The 21,270-nt window shown below is 45.2% G+C and overlaps 1 protein-coding gene across 1 annotated transcript in view; it reads left to right on the top strand.

Moving 5' to 3' along the window:
• Positions 1 to 21,270, top strand: part of LOC107299042 (MICOS complex subunit MIC19-like) — a gene marked incomplete at its 3' end in the record, with an annotated part of 57,710 nt that overhangs the window by 22,837 nt on the left and 13,603 nt on the right. Inside the window, exon 3 of the mRNA XM_015828409.1 lies at positions 12,427 to 12,497. Coding sequence (XP_015683895.1) covers positions 12,427 to 12,497 — 71 coding nt within the window. The remainder of the gene's footprint in view (positions 1 to 12,426; positions 12,498 to 21,270) is intronic.

Raw genomic sequence — 21,270 nt, 5'->3', positions numbered from 1 at the left:
TATCTATCTCCCATCTCATGGTTCAGATAACTCTGAATAAAAGGCTCTATCCCTCTTATCCATGAAAGCCAGCTGACTTTGGGCCAATCACCAGGAGATTTAAAGGGGACTTGATGTCAGATTTCAGAAATACCCCAAAAAGAGAATATCTGTGGGTCCTTGGTGGTTTTCTTGGAGACATTTCATGACCCTATTAAGTAACGTCATCAGTGCTAGGAAGGAGTGGGGTTTGTGGAGAGGAGGAGGACGGTGGGGTCCTTGGTGCTCTCTGAACTTGGTGGTTTTCTTGCAAGCCTTTCATGACCCAACTAGGTAACGTCCTCATTACTAGGAGGGAGTGGGGTTTGCTCTCTGTTTATATGCAGCACAAGCCCCTTCTTGCACTGATGATGTTACGTAGTTGGGTCAGGAAATGTCCACAAGAAAACAACCCAGCTCAGAGAGCACCAAGGAACCTAGTTCTCCTCCTCCTCCTCCTCCTCTTCCTCCTCCTCCTCCTCCTCCTCCTCCTCCTCTCCGCAATCTCCTCTCCCTTCTAGCACTGATGATGTTACCTAGTTGGGTCATGAAACATCTGCAAGAAAACAGTCAAGCTCAGAGAGCACCAAGGACCCCACAGGTTTTAGAACTCATGGAGCAGACCCTTAAAAGAAGCATCTAGGGCAGTGATGGCGAACCTTTTAGAGACTGAGTGCCCAAACTGCAACACAAAACCCACTTATGCATCGTCAGGTGCCGGGTGGGCGTGGCCCATTGGGTGGGCGTGGCTGCGGTGGTAACGGCAGACTGGGTGGGACTAAAAAGTTCAATCAATCAATTCAAACTTTGCAAGATCTTTTTTTTCCCCACGAGAAGTTGAAATTGACTGATCGAACCTTTTTTTTTTTTTTTGCACACGACGGCGGAGGCCTAAAGCGAAAAAGTTTTATAAAACCCAGCTAAAGGCCTAGGTCTGGGGCGACGGCGCGCGTGCCCACAGAGAAGGCTCTGAGTGCCGCCTCTGGCACCCGTGCCATGGGTTCGCCACCACTGATCTAGGGGCATTCAACCCTGCTCCACTTTGCAATGGGAAAAAACTCACCCCTTTGTGCCAATTTCATTCAAACGGCAAATTAAATCCTCGCGTCTTTTTTTTCTTCTTCAGCCCGATTCGAAGGTGCAGAATCAGCCGGCGTCCCGCGGGAGAAAGTTTAGTAGCTGCTTGGCATTGTTATAGATGTGCCATTTCTGCTAATGGGCGCGCAGCCTGCCAGGCGCACGTTATTCAAGACCGCACAATAAAAAAAGTTCCCACTTGCCAATTAAGTCCCTGGAGCTTTCTCAGAGCAACGGGAAACGACAAGGGGCCCTTTGCTGTGCTAAAGAACTGCAAACATGAGTAACTCCGCCCCGCCGGATTTGGTATGAATGCAATATCGCCGGAACGCCGTGCCAAAGACAGGGGGAACAGTTGTAAACATAGTTGGCTTTGATTAGGCATCCTGTCATCAAAGGATGCTTAAGTATCATTGTGTGCCGAACCACGTGCTGAAGACGGAGCAGGTCCCCGTATTAAACAGAATTGCGTTTCAATTACATGCAGATGAGATGCTTGAGTGAGTTGCTACAAGGCTGCTGAAATAGGTATATCCTTTGATGAAACATTTTTTCATTTTTCTTGAGCGCGCCTCCCAATATTAGCCAGGCAGTGAAATGAAGCCCGCGTATCTTACTACGAGACGGATAAACAGACCTACCCTTAGACATCTTCAGTCGGGCTTAAAAGAAGTTCAGCTGCCAAACTTTAAATGCGTTTTGATGGCTTATAAAAATAGCAGAATAATAGAGTTGGAAGGGACCTTGGAGGTCGTCTAGTCCAACCCCCATTCCAGGCAAAGAGCTGTCCAGTCTCTTCTTAAAAACCTCCAGTGATGGAGCACCCACAGCTTCTGGAGGCAAGATAATAATAATAATAATAATAATAATAATAATAATAATAATAATAATAATAATAATAATAATAATAATAATAGTTGGAAGGGACCTTGGAGATCATCTAGTCCAACCCCCTGCTCAGGCAGGAAACCCTATACCATTTCGGACAAATGGCTGTCCAGTTTCTTCTTAAAAACTTCCAGTGTTGGAGCATCCACCACTTCTGGAGGCAGGTTGTTCCACTGGTTAATTGTTCTCACTGTCAGGAAGTTTCTCCTTAATTCCAGGTTGTTTCTCTCCTTGATTAGTTTCCATCCGTTGCTTCTTGTCCTGCCTTCAGGCGCTTTGGAGAATAGCTTGACTCCCTCTTCTTTGGGGCAGCCCCTGAGAGATTGGAACACTGCTATCATGTCCCCCCTCATTCTTCTCTTCGTTAAACTAGACATCCCCAATTCCAGCAACCATTCCTTATATGTTTTAGCCTCCAGTCCCCTGATCATCTTTGTTGCTCTTCTCTGGACTCTTTCCAGAGTCTCAGCATCTTTTTTACATCGTGGTGACCAAAACTGGATGCAGTATTCCAGGTGTGGCCTTACCAAGGCCTTGTAAAGTGGTATTAACACTTCACGTGATCTTGATTCTATCCCTCTGTTAATGCAGCCCAGCACTGTGTTGGCCTTTTTGGCAGCTGCAGCACACGGCTGGCTCCTATTTAAATGATCATCCACTAGGACTCCGAGATCCCTCTCACAGTTGCTACTATTGATCCAGGTACTACCTATAGTCCTATACTATACCTGTGCATTTGGGTTTTTTTTCTCGCCTTAATATAGAACCATTGTTTCTTGTCCTGCCTTCCGGTGCTTTGGAGAATAGTTTGACTCCCTCTTCTCCATTAAAATAGTGGAAAAGACACTGAGGTTTTTCTCTCCCCCCCCACCCCCCGTTTTGTTTTACGTGTTGGATGGGATTGATAGCAGTCCAGCCTTTAATCTTGAAGTCGGGCCCATTTAATTCTGAATTATTGAATGAAAGGCCTTTTTAAGCAGAGCTGTAACCTCTTTTGAGACACAATATTGCTTCGCTCAGCTCTGCTTGCTTTCTCGTCCTACTAAGAAATACGGCTATCCTGTTTGCGGGGCTTGGAAATGTATTGACTTTCAGGATTTTGATCGTCCAGATGTTCCCCCCCTCTGGAAATTGAGCTAAGAGCTGTTTGAACCCTCTTTCATAGGCAGGCCTCTTGCCAGCCTGAAGAAAATCACATATAAGATTATTGTTACGTATGCATCTGTATCTCTGTACGTATTTATTAGATTTGTAGTATAGCCTCGGGACCGGTAGAAGAAGAAACACAGTTTTGGTGAAAATGGGGGAGCTGCATGTAATCCTCAATTCGTGACTACAATGGAGCTCAACATTTATGTCGTTAAGCGAGACAGTTAAGTTAATCTCACCCCGTTTTGCTCTGCTTGGGGCAATTGGCTGGCTCTGGATACCGCTTTACGTAGGGCTGTAAAGCCCTATATGAAGTGGTATATAAGTCTAAGCGCTATGGCCCCATTTTACGACCTTGCCACAGTTGTTAAGTGAATCACTGCAGGTGTTGATGTGAGTTAACACGGTTGTTAAGTGAAACTGGCTTTCCCAGAAGATTGCAAAAGGGGATCACGTGACCCCGGGGACACTGCGACCGTCATAAATACGAGCCAGTTGTCAAACATACGAATGTAAATATTTGAGGGGCTGCCACAAAGACGAGGGGGGGGGTCACGTTATTCTCCAAAGCACCAGAGGGCAGGATGAGAAACAATGGTTGGAAACTGACCAAAGAGAGAAGCAACCTGGAATTAAGGAGAAACTTCCTGACAGGGAGGACAATTAACCAGTGGAACAGCTTGCCACCAGAAATCGTGGGCGCTCCATCACTGGAGATTTTTAAGAAGAGACTAGACAGTCACTTGTCTGAGATGGCATATGTTCTCCTGCTTGAGCAGGGGGCTGGACTAGAAGACCTCCAAGGCCCCTTCCAGCTCTATTCTATTCTAAATCACAGCATGGGGACTCTGCAACGGTTGTAAGTCTGAAAAACGGTCATAAGTCCCTTTTTTCAATGGCGCTGTAATTCTGAACGGTCACTAAATGAGCTATCGTAAGTCGAGAACTAGCTGTATAGATAAACCTGGGATCCTTTGCTGAGGGGCACAAAATGCCTCGAGGTCCAAAAATGTTTCAGACGTCGGAATTTCAACCCGACAGGTTGGGAGAAGGCTACTAACATTTTACAAATCCCTTTACGCGTCCCACTTCTGCTGTTTGCAGATTAGATCTTCAGGAAGCACGTTTGGATCCGTGCCTCCCTCCCTACACAAGGGATGTAGCTCCCTTAATATGCAACGCATTTGAGGGCATTCCTCTTGTAGATTGAAAAATTCATGCATGTAAGATTGATTTGTTAGTTATCTTCGGGGTCTAGTAGCTGCGGAAAAATGTAACTCCTCAGTTGGTTTCCAAACAGGAATTCAACGGGGTGTTTTATTACATTACATGTTTTTAACCACGCTTGGAAAAAGAGACGTTGGCTGCCATTTAATAATAATCGGAATAGAGCTGGAAGGGATCTTGGAGGTCTTCTAGTCCAGCCCCCTGCTCAAGCAGGAGTCCCTATATCATTTCATCGTAGATGGATGGATGGATGGATGGATGGATGGATGGATGGATGGATGGATAGATAGATAGATAGATAGATAGATAGATAGATAGATAGATAGAGATGATAGATAATTAGCGAGAGATGATAGATAGATAGATAGTGAGAGATAGATAGATAGATAGATAGATAGATAGATAGATAGATAGATAGATAGATAGATAGATAGATAGATGGTGAGAGAGAGAGAGAGAGAGAGAGGGTGAGATGGTGAGATAGCTAGATATAGAGATAGATGGATGGATAGGTAGATGGTGAGAGATAGATTGATATAGATAGATAATTAGCGAGAGATGATAGATAAATAGATAGTGAGAGATAGGTAGATAGATGGTGATAGATAGATAGATAGATAGATAGATAGATAGATAGATAGATAGATAGATAGTGAGAGATAGATAGATAGATAAATAGATAGATAGATAGATAGATAGATGGTGAGATAGATAGATAGATAGATAGATAGAGATGATAGAGATAGATAATTAGCGAGAGATGATAGATAGATAGATAGATAGATAGATAGATAGATAGATAGATAGATAGATAGATAGATAGATAGATGGTGAGATAGATAATGAGATAGATAGATAGATAGATAGATAGATAGATAGATAGATAGATAGATAGATAGAGATGATAGAGATGATAGATAATTAGCGAGAGATGATAGATAGATAGATAGATAGATAGATAGATAGATAGATAGATAGATAGATAGATAGATAGATAGATGGTGAGATAGATAATGAGATAGATAGATAGATAGATAGATAGATAGATAGATAGATAGATAGATAGATAGATAGATAGATAGAGATGATAGAGATGATAGATAATTAGCGAGAGATGATAGATAGATAGATAGATAGATAGATAGATAGATAGATAGATAGATAGATAATCCATTTTTAAGGCATTTGCCCCTTCCTACCCACAAGCATGGCTAAAATGGAGGAAATTTCAAAACTAGCTTTCAGCTGAGCATGTGTGGCTTCAGTGTGGGAAGTGTGTACGAACAAAAAGAGGACCAGAGTATTTAGAAGGCCTTACAATTTTCTCTATATTTAGAACTTAGCCTGCAGTTCCTGGCCTGCTGTAAAAAACGTGAAAGATATATATTTTTTTTCTACTCCACGGACACAGGATAAGGCATCACTCTCATTTTCCGAGCAGGTATTTTTCAACCTGGAGCCACTATAGGCCATAATTTACTGCCTTATTAAGGGGCAGATTCAATTAACCAGCTGAGAAGAAAGGCGCTCTGGTTTTTCCCCCCTGCCAATATATTAGACTGGACGTTAATGTAATTTTTAACGGCCAGCCCTATTAAAGTAAACGGTATTTCTATCCCAACATTTTATATAGTTCTAGATTTCTTCTTGAAAGGTGAGCAGGGAGGGTTTGGTGGGGAAAAAGCCAAAATAAAACCGCCGATACGTCGAGGAAGCATGCGTAGAATGCCAAGTCAAAACCATATCATTTAACTAAGCCGAAAATAAAAGCAGAGGGAGGATGGGTGGCTACGAAATATGAAGTATAAATAAATAAACGAATATGGATAAAAGGCTGCTTTATGGTCCGAAGGCAGATTACGGCTGTTCAGTATGTATAGCAGCTTATCATTCAAATGGTGGAAGGAAGGAAGGAAGGAAGGAAGGAAGGAAGGAAGGAAGGAAGGAAGGAAAGGAGAGAGGGAAAGAGGAAGGAGGGAAAGGAAAGGAGGGAGGCAGAGAGGGTAAGAGGAAGGGAGGGAGGCAGGAAAGGAAGGAAGGGAAAAGAAAGGACGGAGAGGGACAGAAAGGAATGGAGGAAATGGAGAGGGAGGGAGGGAAGAGAAGGAAAGGAAGAGAGGGAAAGAGAAGAAGGAGGGAAAGGAAAGGAGGGAGGCAGAGAGGGTAAGAGGGAGGGAGGAGGGAAAGAGGAAGGAAGGGAAAAGAAGGAGGGAGGGATAGAAAGGAATGGAGGAAATGGAAAGGAAGGGAGGGAGGGAAGGAAGGGGAAGAGAAGGAAAGGAGAGAGGGGAAAGAGGAAGGAGGGAGGCAGAGAGGGTAAGAGAGGGAGGCGGGAAAGAGGAAGGAAGGGAAAAGAAAGGAGAGGGAGGGAAGGATAGAAAGGAAGGGAGGAAAGAGGGAGGGAAGAGAAGGAAAGGAAGAGAGGGAAAGGAAAGAAGGGAGGCAGAGAGGGTAAGGGGGAGGGAGGGAGGAGGGAAAGGAAGGAAGGGAAAAGAAAGGAGAGGGAGGGAAGGATAGAAAGCAAGGGAGGAACGGGAAAGGGAGGGAGGGAACAGAAGGAAAGGAAAAGAGGGAAAGAGAAGAAGGAGGGAAAGGAAAGGAGGGAGCCAGAGAGGGTAAGAGAGAGGGAGGGAGGAGGGAAAGAGGAAGGAAGGGAAAAGAAAGGAGGGAGGGAGGGATAGAAAGGGAGGAAAAGGAAAGGGAGGGAGAAAAAGGAGAGAGAGAGAGAGAGAGAGAGGTATGCAAAGAATATTGCTTTTTGTGTCCAAGACGCGCCTTTCCTGCTTTAAAATGATAAAAAATTGCGATCGATCTCTACAACTGTTGTGTTCATCTTTATTGATTAGGCCGAAGAGAGATAAATCTCTCTCCTCCAACACAAGATGAAGGCCAGCTAGCCGGTGGACGGAGCACCATCCGTCATCTCCAAACGGCTGACCCGTCCAAACTGCCCACCGCCGTCCCCTCCGCTTGTGTCTAATCCCGATTGATTTTATTTGCGTTGGGGCAACCCTGGATGTGACTGTCGTAGGATGAGCCCCAACGCTAAATCCAGAAGCGGGCTGAGATTGTGTGTGTGTGTGTGTGTGAGCGACCTAACGAAGATTTCATTTTTGTTTTCTGACTGGCCAGCAGTGATGTATTAAAAAAAATAATAATAATAAACTACCCCACCAAAGTTGCGCCTGGAACTGGATATCCCGGGCAGATGACTTATTAGGGCCAGACAGAGACCAACTTGTTCTGTTTAATCTTCATGCGGCCTTTTGCTTGTCGCCTGGGCCCCACAATTTATTATAATTTGTGCAGAAGACAGCAGGCCTGCCTGAAACACAATTGGATTCTGCTTCTCCTTCCTTGGCGTAATGTTCTTGTTGTTTTTTTTAACAATGATTTCTGCGGATCCCTGGCGAACGTCAGCGCAGCTCTCGCAGCCTCGGAGAGAGCGTAGGCCCAGGCTACGATCATTAAAACTCAGATAATCCAATATTTGTCCTGTTACCTTTCCGAGTGGCATTTTGTCTTTTGAGATGTCGCCAAACCTCGGTTTGAACATTTCTCAGTGCAGGACTTCAACTCCCAGAATTCCTGAGCCAGCCATGCTGAGGGGAAAGGGAGAGGTTTCCAAGCTGAGCCATGCCGGCTCAGGAATTCTGGGAGTTGAAGTCCACGAGTCATGAAGGGGCCATTGTTCCCCCATGCTGGCTGAGGAATTCTGGGAGTTGAAGTCCACGAGTCATGAGGGGGCCATTGTTCTCCCATGCTGGCTCAGGAATTCTGGGAGTTGAAGTCCATGAGTCATAAAAGAGCCAATGTTGCCTACCCCTGTCCTAAGTCCTCCTGTTCTGAGCGGTGAGCCTCCTAGATTGGAGGTAGGCAACCTTGGCTCTTTTATGACTCGTGGACTTCAACTCCCAGAATTCCTGAGCCAGCATGGCTCAGCTTGGAAACCTCTCCCTTTCCCCTCAGCATGGCTGGCTCAGGAATTCTGGGAGTTGAAGTCCATGAGTCATAAAAGAGCCAAGGTTGCCTAACCCTGGGCTAGCTTCTTGACCATCGTTGTTGTGATTTTGATTTGATATATAGCAGAAGATTCTATAAGTAGCCCTTGAGTCATGACCGTAATAGAACCTGCCCATCAATGTCGTAAGTCGTAAATCAGGTAACTCAAGTGGGCTTACCCAGTTGAGGGGCTGCCACAAAGAAAAGGGGGGGGGCAACTTATTTTCCAGAAGGCAGGAGAAGAAGCAACGGATGGAAACTCATCAAGGAGAGAAGCAACCTGGAACTAAGGAGGAATTTCCTGACAGTGAGGACAATCAACCAGTGGAACAGCTTTGCCTCCAGAAGTCGTGGGTGCTTCATCACTGGGGGTTTTTAAAGAAGAGACTGGAGAGCCATTTGTCTGAAATGGTCTAGGGTCTCCTGCTTGAGCAGGGGGCTGGACTAGATGACCTTCAAGGTCCCTTCCAGCTCTATTCTGATTGTTAAGTTTGGAGAGTCCTGGTTTAGAAGAACGGGGAGAAGGCTTCGGCCGTGGTAGCTCCTTACATTTCATCTGATGTCTATGGAGTTTCTTAATCCATCATGGTTGTCTCCGAAGTGCTTTTTCCAAAAGGCAACTCAACTTTCTTGGGTCTTTTTTTTTCTTCCTTTGGAAGCGTTTCACTTCTTATCCAAGAAGCTTCTTCCGTTCGTCTGATGAGTTTCATCTGAAGAGATACTCAGAACATGGTCTGATGTTGAATCAGGAGGGGAATCGACCTCTTCTCCAAAGCACCGGAAGGCAGGACGAGAAACAACGGAAGGAATCTCACCAAGGAGAGAAGCAACCTGGAATTAAGGAGAAACTTCCTGACAGTGAGGACAATTAACCAGTGGAACAACCTGCCTTCAGAAGTTGTGAGAGGTTTTTAAGAAGAGGCTGGACCAGCCACTTGTCTGGAATGGTAAAGGGTCTCCTGCTTGAGCAGGGGGCTGGACTAGAAGACCTCCAAGGTCCCTTCCAGCTCAGTTCTGATTGATTGAAAACCAAGTGACTGACCTTCTCTGCGCAGGTCGTAAAATGAACGCAGCAGTCATAAAGAGAACGCCACAGTTGTTAAGCAAAGCAAAGATTCACAAGTTTGACCAAAAGCTGGAAGCCTTTTTTTTTTTCTTCAGCAAAACGGTCGCAAAACACGGTCACGCGTGGGATGCTGCATATGGCCATAAACACGGGACGCTTGCCAACACGTTAGCTGCGGACGCATGATCACAGGAGAAGGGCCCTGGGGCGGCCATTGGAACTGAATCCTGGACGAGACTATCCCTCGGCAGGCTGACTGGAACGAACTCGTCGTAAGTCGAGGACCAACTTTTATCATCGGTTACATACCTCGACGATGTTCACTCCGTTGTGTCTGACAACCGCTAACACACTGGTCTTTGATACATTAGTTATCCCTGCTGCCCTCCTTAAATCAACCGGTCTGTCTTAATATCCACCACAAATCACGCCCGCTCCCCCGACAAAACAGCCTTGTCAGAATACCGAACTGTACAATTTATGTCCACAACCGAACAAGCCACATTCCTACAATGTCACAGCAAGCACTGCTGGTAGGGTTTCCCGTAAGCAGATTAAACCGAGGGGGTCTTCATTCCTTGCTCAAAGTACACTTAGTCCTCATCTCAATGGCCGCTGGTGAGCCCAAAATTTCCTTTTAATGCTCTACGCTGCCTGGAGTCACAGCTTGTCATTTCGGTGGCCGTATGCAGTAAATCTATTTAATAAATAGATAATACAAGAGAGCCCGCTTGATCTAGTGCAGGGATAGGCAACCTTGGCTCTTTGATGACTCGTGGACTTCAACTCCCAGAATTCCTGAGCCAGCCTGGCTCAGCATGGAAACCTCTCTCTTTCCCCTCAGCATGGCTGGCTCAGGAATTCTGGGAGTTGAAGTCCACGAGTCATAAAAGAGCCAAGGTTGCCTAGCCCTGATCTAATGGTTAAAGCAGCACGCTGGAAATCAGGAGATGGTGAGTTCAAGTCCCGCCTTAGGCATGAAAGTCAGCTGGTTGACTTTGGACCAATCACCAGGAGACTGTGAGTTCTAGTCCCACCTTAGGCATGAATGCTGGCTGGGTGACTTTCAGCCGATCACCAGGAGACGGGGAGTTCTAGTCCTACCTTAGGCATGAAAGCCGTCTGGGTGACTTTGACCAATCACCAGGAGAGTGTGAGTTCTAGTCCCGCCTTAGGCATGAATGCCGGCTGGGTGACTTTGGGCCAATCACCAGGAGACGGCGAGTTCTAGTCCCGCCATAGGCACAAAAGCCAACTGGATACCTTTGGGCCATCCTCTGTCTTAGCCCAAGTCACCCCACAGGGTTGTTGTGAGGAAAATCGGAGGAAGAAGATGTGTTGGAGACATTCGCCCTCTTGAGTTATTTGTGAAAGGGAAAAAAGGCAGGATATAAATAAAATAAATACGGGAGTGCCACAAAACGCTGCTTTTTAGCCAAAATAATGGCTTGGCTGACTTACAGAGAAGTCACTTGGGCACTGTATGAGCATGACTCAAGGTTGCCTCTTGCTGCTCTCGGTGTGTTTGCAGTTGCCAAGGCTTGGGGGCATTGTGATGTCATGGAAGTTCAGTTGGGAAACTCAGCTAAACCTGGAGATCCACAGTCCTTCAGGGTCACGGACCGGTAGGGCCACAGGGGGGGCCTGGGGCCGATGATGGAAAAGCCAGCGAGAAGAGGAAACCAGGCAAAAGGGAGAGGGCCCCCAATGAAAAAGGTACCAAGAGGAAATCCAAGCTAAAGCGGGGAGGGGGTAAATGTGCAGCTGAATTGGAAAGAAGGTAGATTGTGTGCTTTTCCCGGTCCGGTCGTTTGAATTAATTAAAAAGACAATTTGGGGTCGTGATTAAGGTACTAGCCTAGAAACCAGAAGTCTGTGAGTTGTAGTCCTGTCTTAGGCACGATAGGCATCTGGGTGACTTTGGGCCAATCACCAGGAGGCGGTGAGTTCTAGTCCTGTCTTAGGCACGATAGCCATCTGGGTGACTTTGGGCCAATCACCAGGAGTCTGTGAGTTCTAGTCCTGTCTTAGGCATGAAAGCCAGCTGGGTGACTTTGGACCAATGACCAGGAGGCAGTGAGTTTTAGTTCTGACTTGGGCACCAAAGCCAGCTGCGTAACTTTGGGCCAATTGCCAGGAGGTAGTGAATTCTAGTCCTGAGTTAGGCACGAAAGCCAGCTGGGTGACTTTGGACAGTTTGGGGGTAATGATTAAGGTGCGAGCCTAGAAACCAGGAGTCTGTGAGTTCTAGTTCTGCCTTAGGCATGAAAGCTGGCTGGGTGACTTTGGGCCAATCGCCAGGAGGTGGTGAGTTCTAGTCCTGTCTTAGGCACGAAAGCTGGCTGGGTGACTTTGGGCCAATCACCAGGAGCCTGTGAGTTTTAGTCCTGCCTTAGGCACGATAGCCATCTGGGTGACTTTGGGCCAATCACCAGGAGTCTGTGAGTTCTAGTTCTACCTTAGGCATGAAAGCTGGCTGGGTGACTTTGGGCCAATCGCCATGAGGTGGTGAGTTCTAGTCCTGTCTTAGGCACAAAAGCCGGCTGGGTGACTTTGGACCATTTGGGGGTAGTGATTAAGATGCTAGCCTAGAAACCAGGAGTCTGTGAGTTCTAGGGTCTGAAAGTCGGCTGGGTGACTTTGGGCCACTCCCCCTCTCAGCCCCATCCCTTTTACAGGGTTTTTATGGGGAAAATAGGAGGAAGACGGACTATTAGGTACGTTTGCTGCCTTGAGTTACTTCTAAAGTAATTAAGTTGGGATCAAAATCTAATAAATACAAAATAATAATAATAATTAGAAAAGCATCTTCTATACGTTGTTTCGTCCTGCTTGTGGCCTGGCTTGAAAGTTTCAAGCATTGTTACGCACAAATTCCTCTTTGGGGACTGTAAGAAAGATAAACACCCACTCCTTAAATACTACCATTTCTCATTTGCTTTTTTTGGGGGGGGCATTTATACTTAATTTATTCCCTTTTTCTCCTCCTCTTCCCACAGAGCTCACAGTTCTACAAAGTCACCACCGAACAATACGAGAAAGCTGTAGAAGAAGTCAAATCCCGATTCAAGTAAGACCTTTTTTAAAAAAAAAAAAATCTTTATCCATTGCTTGCCCATAAAAACACCATACCCATCATCCTGTGCCATGGAATTGTCATACAGGTTGCCAATGTGATTTTTTTTTCCCCCCAAGAAAGCGTTTGGACCAAAATATCTCTAAAAGGTACACATGCTGCGACAGTCATAAGTATGAAAAACGGTCCTAAGTCACTTTTTTCACTCACTAGACCAGGGGTAGGCAACCTTGGCTCTTTTATGACTTGTGGACTTCAACTCCCAGAATTCCTGAGCCAGCCACGCTGAGGGGAAAGGGAGAGGTTTCCAAGCTGAGCCATGCTGGCTTAGGAATTCTGGGAGTTGAAGTCCACGAGTCATAAAAGGGCCAAGGTTGCCTATCCCTGTCCTAAGTCCTTCTGGTCTAAGTGGTGAGCCTCCTAGACCAGGGTTAGGCAACCTTGGCTCTGTTATGACTCGTGGACTTCAACTCCCAGAATTCCTGAGCCAGCCATGCTGAGGAGAAAGGGAGAGGTTTCCATGCTGATTCAGGAATTCTGGGAGTTGAAGTCCACAAGTCATGAACAGGCCAAGGTTGCCTACCCCTGTCCTAAATCCTCCTGTTCTAAGCGGTGAGCCTCCTAGACCAGGGGTAGGCAACCTTGGCTCTTTGATGACTCGTGGACTTCAACTCCCAGAATTCCTGAGCCAGCATGGCTCAGCTTGGAAACCTCTCCCTTTCCCCTCAGCATGGCTGGCTCAGGAATTCTGGGAGTTGAAGTCCACCAGTCATCAAAGAGCCAAGGTTGCCTACCCCTGGCCTAGTGACTGAAAAAAGTGACTTAGGACCGTTTTTCACACTTATGACCGTCGCATCATCCCTCCAGGGTCACGTGATCAAAATTCAGCCGCTTGGCAACTGACTCACATTTCCGACGGTCGCAGCGTCCCGGGGATCACACGATCCCCTTTTTTGACCTTCTGACAAGCAAAGTCCATGGGGGGAGAAGCCGAATTCACTTAACAACCGAGTTACTACTTTAACGACTGCAGTGATTCACTTAAGGACTGTGGCAGGGAAGGTCGTAAAACGGGCCAAAGCACGCCTAACAACTTGTCTTGCTTAGCAACACAAACATCAGGCTCCATTTTTAGCCGTAAGCCGAGGACTCCCTTGTATTACGATACGGTTAATTGAAGACGAAATGGAGGATGTGATTTTTTTCTGACGTCCTCAGAAAACGTCCATCGGGAAAAGGGCTTCCGATGATTGGAGTGAAATTAAACGCCATCTTGCTTTTTTTTTTTTTTTTTAAGGCTTTCCTGCCGAAAAACGAATGTTTTTAAAGTTGTCCTGTCGGATTTCAGCCTTCTTATGCATTTAAATCAGTGTTTCTCAACCTTGACAATTTTAAGGCATGTGGACTTCAATTCCCAGAATTCCACAGCCAGCATTGCTGGCTGTGGAATTCTGGGAGTTGAAGTCCACATGCCTTAAAATTGTCAAGGTTGAGAAACGCTGATTTAAATGAAGCCGATTTTTCTTGTGAGTGCAGCTTGCTGTGTAAATCGCTTTGGGGGGGGGATTAAAGAAAAGCGCCCCCTCCGTTGATAACTCTTCTGACAAGTCTCGTGTCTGGGTTTAATTGAACGTGGGGATGGATGGCAGGGTCGCCAGCCGTAGCACCTAAAAAGATTGAGCTTGCTTAATTGCCTGTAAAAAAAAAAAAAAAGAGAGAGAGAAATTAAATAAGGTTGAACGGCTAAATTTATCATTCCGTTCGATGCGTAAAAGCGAAGCTGTTGCGTGTCAGCGTGATTTCAAGTTGGGAGTGTGAGATTAATAGAGCTAATTGTGGCATTGTTGCAAAGCAGCTCCACTTAATAAGGGCAAATATGCCTGGAATTTTTCAGTCAGTTCCCACTCAAGAATTCACTTTCTGCGTCAGCTTATAAAAGGCGGGTTTCAGACTGTCGCGCTTTTCACAGGGATCCTGTGAAGATGATCGTATGAATTGCAGGACATGAGGTTCAGCCTAGTGGTTAAGGTGCTGGGCTAGAAACCAGGAGAGTTCTAGTCCTGCCTTAGGCCTGAAAACTGGCTGGGCGACTTTGGGCTGATCACCAGGAGACGGTGAGTTCTAGTCCTGCCTTAGGCCTGAAAACTGGCTGGGCGACTTTGGGCTGATCACCAGGAGACGGCGAGTTCTAGTCCCGCCTTAGGCATGAAAGCCAAGTAATTTTGAACCAATCACCAGGAGATGGTGAGTTCTAGTTCTGACTTAGGCATAAAAGCCGGCTGGATGACTTTGGGCCAGTCACCCGGAGATGGTGAGTTCTAGTACTGAAAACTGACAGGGTCACTTTAGGCCAGTCATCAGGAGACTATGAATTCTAGTCACACCTTAGACATGAAAGCCAGCTGGGTGGAATCACCAGGAGACGGTGAGTTCTAGTCCTGCCATGGCCATGAAAGACAGCTGGGTGACTTTGGGCCAATCACCAGGAGACGGTGAATTCTAGTCCCGCCTTAGGCATGAAAGCCAAGTAATTTTGAACCAATCACCAGGAGATGGTGAGTTCTAGTTCTGACTTAGGCATGAAAGCCGGCTGGATGACTTTGGACCAGTCACCCGGAGATGGTGAGTTCTAGTACTGCCTTCAGCATGAAAACTGACAGGGTGACTTTAGGCCAGTCATCAGGAGATTATGAATTCTAGTCACACCTTAGACATGAAAGCCAGCTGGGTGGAATCACCAGGAGACGGTGAGTTCTAGTCCTGCCATGGCCATGAAAGACAGCTGGGTGACTTTGGGCCAATCACCAGGAGATGGTGAGTTCTAGTTCTGACTTAGGCATGAAAACTGACAGGGTGACTTTAGGCCAGTCATCAGGAGACTATGAATTCTAGTCACACCTTAGACATGAAAGCCAGCTGGGTGGAATCACCAGGAGACGGTGAGTTCTAGTCCTGCCATGGCCATGAAAGACAGCTGGGTGACTTTGGGCCAATCACCAAGAGATGGTGAATTCTAGTCCCGCCTTAGGCATGAAAGCCAAGTAATTTTGAACCAATCACCAGGAGATGGTGAGTTCTAGTTCTGATTTAGGCATAAAAGCCAGCTGGATGACTTTGGGCCAGTCACCCGGAGATGGTGAGTTCTAGTACTGAAAACTGACAGGGTGACTTTAGGCCAGTCATCAGGAGACTATGAATTCTAATCCACACCTTAGACATGAAAGCCAGCTGGGTGGAATCACCAGGAGACGGTGAGTTCTAGTCCTGCCATGGCCATGAAAGACAGCTGGGTGACTTTGGGCCAATCACCAGGAGACGGTGAATTCTAGTCTCGTCTTGGGCAAGACTAGAGTGGCTAATAGTTTGAATGCAGGGCTTGAGAGCAGTTTGGCCTACAAACCAGGAGACGGTGAGTTCTAGTCCTTGCCTCGGACGAAAGCCGGCTGGGTGACTTTGGGGTAGTCCTTCTCTCTCATCCCAACTTACCTCACAGGGTCGTTGTCCTGGGGATGATAAGAGGCCAAAGAGTATTTTGGATGTTCACCACCTTGAATTACTTATAAAATAATAAAGACGGGATAAAAACCTTAATAATAAATAAATATACAGAGCCTTGTTTATTTCTACCAGCCGGTCCACAAGGAAGGCATGAGATATTTTAAAGAGCAGGAACACCTCCAAACATATCTGTGCAATGGATGGTTCTGGAAGGTTCTCTGCCTGGAGGTGACCCCCGTAACGCTCGTTCGTATCAAGTGTGTGTGTGTGGGGGAAATCGGCAAAGCGGCACAAAAAATGGCACGCAACCCCATGCTATCTTAAAATGTCAGATCTAGCCATATGCAAATGGCAGCCTGAAGGCCAGCAAAACATTAAAGAAGATCATAATCTAATTCTTTTAACACAATGACCAAGAGGAAAAAAACAAAACAGTTCCCTCTTGGGCGAAACGGTAGCCAAATCCTGAGTCTCCGGCTGAGGTTCTTTGTAAAGGCGTAGTAGAGCCTACCCCGTTCATCCAGGAGCCAAGATTTTCCAGCAGGTCTTAAGACAGAAACAAAATCACCCTGGACTTCTGATCTTTGTGTATTTCCAATGCTGTAACCAACATCAGTACTTACAGATAATTCTGGATTTAACGCCATTTGCTTACCCCCACCAGCACTGACAGGGCAAGCCACTAGTTATATACACCGGGAGTAAGCCCCATTCTCTTCGAGCACTGATGATGTTACCTAGTTGGGTCATGAAACGTCTACAAGAAAACCACCAAGCTCAGAGAGCATCAAGGACCCCACAGTCCTTTTCTCCCGCCCTCCTCCTCCTCCAACTGCTACTTCTCCTCTTCCTTGCAAATCCCACTCCCTACTAGCACTAGTGATGTTCCCTAGTTGGGTCACGAAACGTCTGCAAGAAAGCCACCAAACTCAGAGAGCACTATGGAGCTCACAATCTTCTTCTTCTTCTTCCTCCTCCTCCTCCTCCTCCTCCTCCTCCTCCTCCTCCTTCCTCGTCAGAAACCCCCACTGCCTTCAAACACTGATGATGTTCCCTAGTTTGGTCATGAAATATTTGCAAGAAAACCACCAAGTGCAGAGAGTACCAAGGACTGCACAGTCCTCCTCCTCCTCCTCCTCTTCCTCCTCCTCCTCCTCTTCTATTTATTAACTATCTCGAATTTATCTGCCATCTGACCATTGCCACCAGACATTGTCTTCACAGCAAAGATGATTAAGGGACTGGAGGCTAAAACATACCAAGAACGGTTGCTGGAATTGGACGTGTCTGGTTTAATGAAAAGAAGGGCTAGGGGTGATATGAAAGCAGCGTTCCAATATTTGAGGGGCTCCCCCAAAGAAGAGGGAGTCAAGCTATTCTCCAAAGCGCCTGAAGGCAGGATGAGAAGCAACGGATGGAAACTAATCAAGGAGAGAAGCAACCTGGAACTAAGGAGAAACTTCCTAACAGTGAGGACAATCAACCAGTGGAAAGGGTTGCCTTCAGAAGTTGTGGATCCTCGCTGGAGGTTTTTAAGAAGAGATTGGACACCCATTTGTCTGGAATGGTATAGAGTTTCCAGCTTGAACAAGGGTTAGACTAGAAGATCTTCAAGGTCCCTTCCAACTCTGTTATTCTATTAATGCCATCGTGATCAACGACTAAGGGAACTCGATATGATTGTCTAACAAAGAGCACTAGGGGTAATATGATAGCAGTCTCCCAGTATTTGAGTTGCTATCACAAAGAGGGGGTCAACGTCTTCTCCAAAGCCCCTGAAGGCAGGACGAGAAACAACAGATGGAAACTCATCAAGGAGGGAAGCAACCTGGAACTAAGGAGGAATTTCCTGACAGTTAGAACAATTAACCAGTGGAACAACCTGCCTCCAGAAGTGGTGAATGCTCCAACACTGGAAGTTTTTAAGAAGAGACTGGACAGCCGTTTGTCTGAAATGGTATAAGGCTTCCTGCCTGAGCAGGGGGTTGGACCAGATGACCTCCAAGGTCCCTTCCAACTGTGTTATTCTGTGATACTTACCTGATGCTCTCGTTGTGCCGATCCCAGCCAGGCCCAAATTTTAATATTCCAGAATTGGAGGATTTCTTTCATTTAAAAAAACAAAACAAAAAACTAGAGATGTTTCTGGGGGGGGGGGCTTGGATCCTATTGATTGTCAAATGTTTTATCTCTCTTTAAGACCCTAATTCGCATCGATCTGACGGTAAAAACGATCAAGGCTGCGCGACTTCCTTCAATACCCAAATTGCATTAAAACCGCATTAGCCGGCCCGGCTGCTGCCGTTTTTTCCGAGGCGGGCCTTGTGTTCTCCACCGTGGCATTGTAACCCAACATGATTACGTTAGGCGGGAATGTCTGATTGCTAATGAAAAGTTTACATAATAAAAGCAGAAAAGGGGGGGGGAAGAAAAGCGAGAGTTTGGAATTACAGGAAAGGGGTTGGCCCTGGAGGAAAAGGATTTGAGCTTTGATTGAATAATTCTATTAGGGGGGCCTCTCTGGGACTCTGCCTTTTGTTCTTCACAGCCAAGGGGTAGAAACCTGGCAGCTTGGAGGATCACGTTGCCTGCCCTGATGCTTAAAAGCCAAGCCCATTATGATCATTTGTGTAAGAGATTCAGCCAACCCTGTTCCCGGAGATGATCAGCTGTGCATGATCTCGGGGAAAATACATGTGTGTTCCTGATGGGAGCTGTCTATTGATTGATTTATATATTTTATGTATCAGATTTTTATCCTGCCTTTATTTCTATACAATAGAATGGAAACAAAAATAGAGTAGAGTAGAGTAGAGTAGAGTAGAGTAGAGTAGAGTAGAATAGAATAGAATAGAATAGAATAAAAAAATATGGAATAGAATAGAATAAATGGAATGGAATGCAGAAAGAATAGCATGGAATGGAATAGAATAGAATAGAATAGAATAGAATAGAATAGAATAGAATAGAATAGAATAGAATAACAAAATATGGAATGGAATAGAATAAAATAGAATATATGAGAATATATGGAATGGAATGGAATGCAGAAATATAGAATAGCATAGAATAGAATAGAATAGAATAGAATAGAATAGAATAGAATAGAATAGAATAAGAAAATATGGAATTGAATAGAATATATGAGAATATATGGAATGGAATGGAATGCAGAAATATAGAATAGAATAGAATAGAATAGAATAGAATAGAATAGAATAGAATAGAATAGAATAGAATAGAAAATATGGAATTGAATGAATGGAAGAGGAGAGAAGAGAAGAGAAGATGAAGGGTAGGGGAGAGAATAGAATAGAATAGAATAGAATAGAATAGAATAGAATAGAATAACAGAATTGGAAGGGACCTTGGAGGTCATCTAGTCCAACCCCCTGCTCAGGCAGGAAACCCTATAGTACCATTTCAGACAAATGGCTCTCCAGTCTCTTCTTAAAAACTTCCACTGTTGGAGCACCCACAGCTTCTGGAGGCAAGTCGTTCCACTGATTAATTGTCGGGGAAATCCACAAGCCACAAAAGGCCCATGCTTCCCCAACCCCTGCATCCAACCGATGGAAGCTTTGACTTCACGGACTGGGGATGCTTAAAAAAGTTGGAAGAGGATCTGTCTGGCCCTTCTGAAGTTCTCCCGGGGGGGGGGGAAACCTCCCCAGATCCCCATCTCCCTAGCAAACCGTACCAAACTTTTGCATAATAATAATAATAATAATAATAATAATAATAATAATAATAATAATAATAATAATAATAATAATAATAATAATAATAATAATAATAATAATAAAAAAAAAGTTGGAAGGGACCTTGGAGGTCATCGAGTCCAACCCCCTGCTCAGGCCTTTTCATTTTAAGAAGGACACTGTCGGCCTCTGAAAGTTGCGTTAGCTCCCATCGCTCACGCTCTGGTTGAGGTTTAAAAATTACCAGCTACTCTGCATTCTGCGTGTTCGCCACTCCTCCCCGCTGGTAGCTACAGCAGGTGAGGGCTCCTCCGTTCGTTATCTCTCTTTCTTCCTCTCTTTTTGCCTCTCGGATTGGCTGCCGAGTTTTCGGCCCTTTGAACCTGCATCGCTTTATAACTGACAGCTTTTACTTTTTTCCCTACAGCAACCCGGTTAGTTTTTCTCTCTGCCTTTGATCAATACAATCCATTAGGAATGTAGAGTAGCCACGGCAGCCACATGAAATATTAATTGAGCACATTTTAGTTAGACAAATGTGTGCTTGGAAAGCAGCACAAAATGGGTGCGTGTGTGTGTTCTAGAGTCCTCTCTCTCTCTCTCCCTCCCTCTCTTTTCTCTCTCTCTCTCTCTCTCTCTCTCTCTCTCTCTCTGTGTGTGTGTGTGTGTGTGTGTAGCTGCATCTGTGTTAAAATGCAAAGATTTCAATACATATTTGATCTCTTTCGTTCTTGTTTTATTTGTGTTTTAATCCTGCCTCCTCCTCCTCCTCCTCCTCCTTCTTCTTCTTCTTCTTCTTCTTCTTCTTCTTCTTCTTCTTCTTCTTCTTCTTCTTCTTCTTCTTCTTCTTCTTCTTCTTCTTCTTCTTCTTCTTCTTCTTCTTCTTCTTCTTCTTCTTCTTCACAGCACCTTGGTATAAGCCCTACATTTAGAATAGAATAGAGCTGGAAGAGACCTTGGAGGTCATCTAGTCCAGCCCCCTGCTCTTGCAATAGAACCTATACCATCTCAGACAGGTGACTGTCCAGCCTCTTCTTAAAAACCTCCAGTGATGGAGCACCCACAATTCCTGGTGGCAAGCTGTTCCACTGGTTGATTGTCCTCACTGTCAGGAAGTTTCGCCTTAATTCCAGGTTGCTTCTCTCCTTGAGTAGTTCCCATCCATTGTTTCTTTTTTTTTTTTTTTTGAAAATTTTATTTATTTTTCCATCATAAAAAAACAATCATAAGTAATCACAATAAACAATCAAACCCCCCCCCCCGAACTTCCCAAACCTAATCCCAGGATAATATACATATAAAAGTAGACAAATACTAATATCTCTAACTCCACATAATATCTTAATCTACAAGAAAGGATAGAAATAAACAAACTTAAAAAAATCTAAAAACCTAAATTATATTCTACCACTCTATGTTTCTTTTGAATATAAACAATCCATCTTCTCCATATTGATAAAAATTGTTCATTCGAATGGTTCTTCAAGTAAGCCAAAATCTTTGCCATTTCAGCAAGATACGAAACTTTCAATCTCCAGTCTCCCATCGTAGGCAGAATTGGGCTCTTC

The sequence above is a fragment of the Protobothrops mucrosquamatus genome, unplaced genomic scaffold (assembly GCF_001527695.2).
Source record: "Protobothrops mucrosquamatus isolate PMUCROS unplaced genomic scaffold, P.Mucros_1.0 scaffold4474, whole genome shotgun sequence".
Classification (NCBI taxonomy): domain Eukaryota; kingdom Metazoa; phylum Chordata; class Lepidosauria; order Squamata; family Viperidae; genus Protobothrops; species Protobothrops mucrosquamatus.
This window is presented reverse-complemented; position numbering and strand designations above follow the sequence as displayed.